Source organism: Olea europaea, unplaced genomic scaffold (assembly GCF_002742605.1).
Source record: "Olea europaea var. sylvestris unplaced genomic scaffold, O_europaea_v1 scaffold28342, whole genome shotgun sequence".
NCBI lineage: Eukaryota > Viridiplantae > Streptophyta > Magnoliopsida > Lamiales > Oleaceae > Olea > Olea europaea.
Window position 1 is genome coordinate 1 of NW_019246851.1, and position 1,442 is coordinate 1,442.

General features: G+C 34.4%; 1 protein-coding gene across 1 annotated transcript; it reads right to left on the reverse strand.

The window, feature by feature from the left end:
• Positions 1-5: 5 nt before the first annotated feature.
• LOC111384066 (bark storage protein A-like) lies at positions 6-1,436 on the reverse strand (the record flags this gene model as incomplete). Its single annotated transcript, XM_023008287.1, has 5 exons — positions 1,411-1,436; positions 931-998; positions 694-849; positions 221-472; positions 6-92 (listed from the first exon to the last, which is right to left on the reverse strand). Coding segments are annotated over exons 2-5 (513 nt in total), but the record flags the coding sequence as incomplete, so codon positions are not given.
• Between the last annotated feature and the right edge of the window lie 6 nt (positions 1,437-1,442).

Below are 1,442 nucleotides of genomic sequence, written 5' to 3' on the forward strand. Positions count from 1 at the left end.
ACATTAGCACTCACGCCTCTTCGCACTCTAACTACCTTTGGAGGTTGAGGTAAACACAAACTAGAATTGACACACCTTTCGAGAACAATACCCTGTACAGAAAAGTGAGAATTACAAACTAAATTTTAAGTAAACAAAATGTGTCGGTCTTCTGGGCTAAGCATATTCGTGGTTAGCGTCTAAGTTCTTTAAGATTAAGACAAGATAGTAGAAAATTAACCTCAAGCTTCTTTGCAAGTGAAAAGTAGCGTCTGGCAATAGGAATCCAAAAGGCATGCTCTCTAATCTCAGGTTCTCCATCAGCGTAAAATATCTCTTCAGGTTGATACCACACTCTGTTGAGATAATTGTCTGAAGATTTCTCACCTTCTTTGCGAACTTGATAATCGGCAAACCTCAGATAACCGTATTTTCTAGTGTAGTCTCCATTGGATTCAAATGCAAGTTCATCTTCGGGTCCATCTCCAAACCTCTGGTCATAAAAATGTGCAAGGATTTAATCAAAGTCATTTAAGGGAAAATAATTCACTGCATGTGAAAATGATCTACGTGCTTTTCCCAGCTTTTTTTTTTTAAACAGTTTTCGTAACACCTAAATTGATGGGTTTTACGCGTTACTGAATGGTAAAGTTTACGTAATGAGATAACTATTAGAGATCATTGTGGATTGAGCAAATACATAATTATGGTTACCTGCCAATTCCAGAGGCCAGTATGAGCCCAATACTCTGGGATTGTAACATCTCCTATTTGAATTTCAGGATTTGCACCTCCCGCTGATCCCAAATGAAGTACTCCATGGATCCTGAATACACTTAGCAGCAGCTGTGTTGCTACTCCTGAATTCAGCTGTAAAATAATAATTTAAATTAATTACGTTGTTACCCATAAAAACCTAAAGGAATAAATAAATCATTGTATTTTCATTACCATGCTGAGTCCGGACATGACAACGACAACTTTTCGATTTTCCAGTGTTCCAATTCGAAACCTTCTTCCTGTATGGAAATTAAATTTAAGTGTACACAGTTATTTCATTGACAATAAGTGGGAGTACAGTTACTATTAATGGAATTCACCATTTTTTTTAAATAAATATAATATTTACATGAAATGTTGCATCAACCACTTTAGTTAAACCACTTTAGGTAAATCACTTTACTATTATAAAGAAAAATCTCTTTAGGTAAACGCAAAACATATTCCAACTACTGAGATGTTAAAAAAGCGTAGACTGAGAGAGTAGTAGACAATATGTAAACAACACTTTGTGCAGAAATATTTCACAAAAGTAATGAGTAATAGACAAGATTATAACTTTTTTTTTTATAGCATTTGATACCGAATAATTCATCTTCTACATAATCAAAGTAAGCAATAAATTAAATTTGAAGTAAATAATTGTCTAACCTGCATGATCCAAGTGGGGAATCGTGTCATGA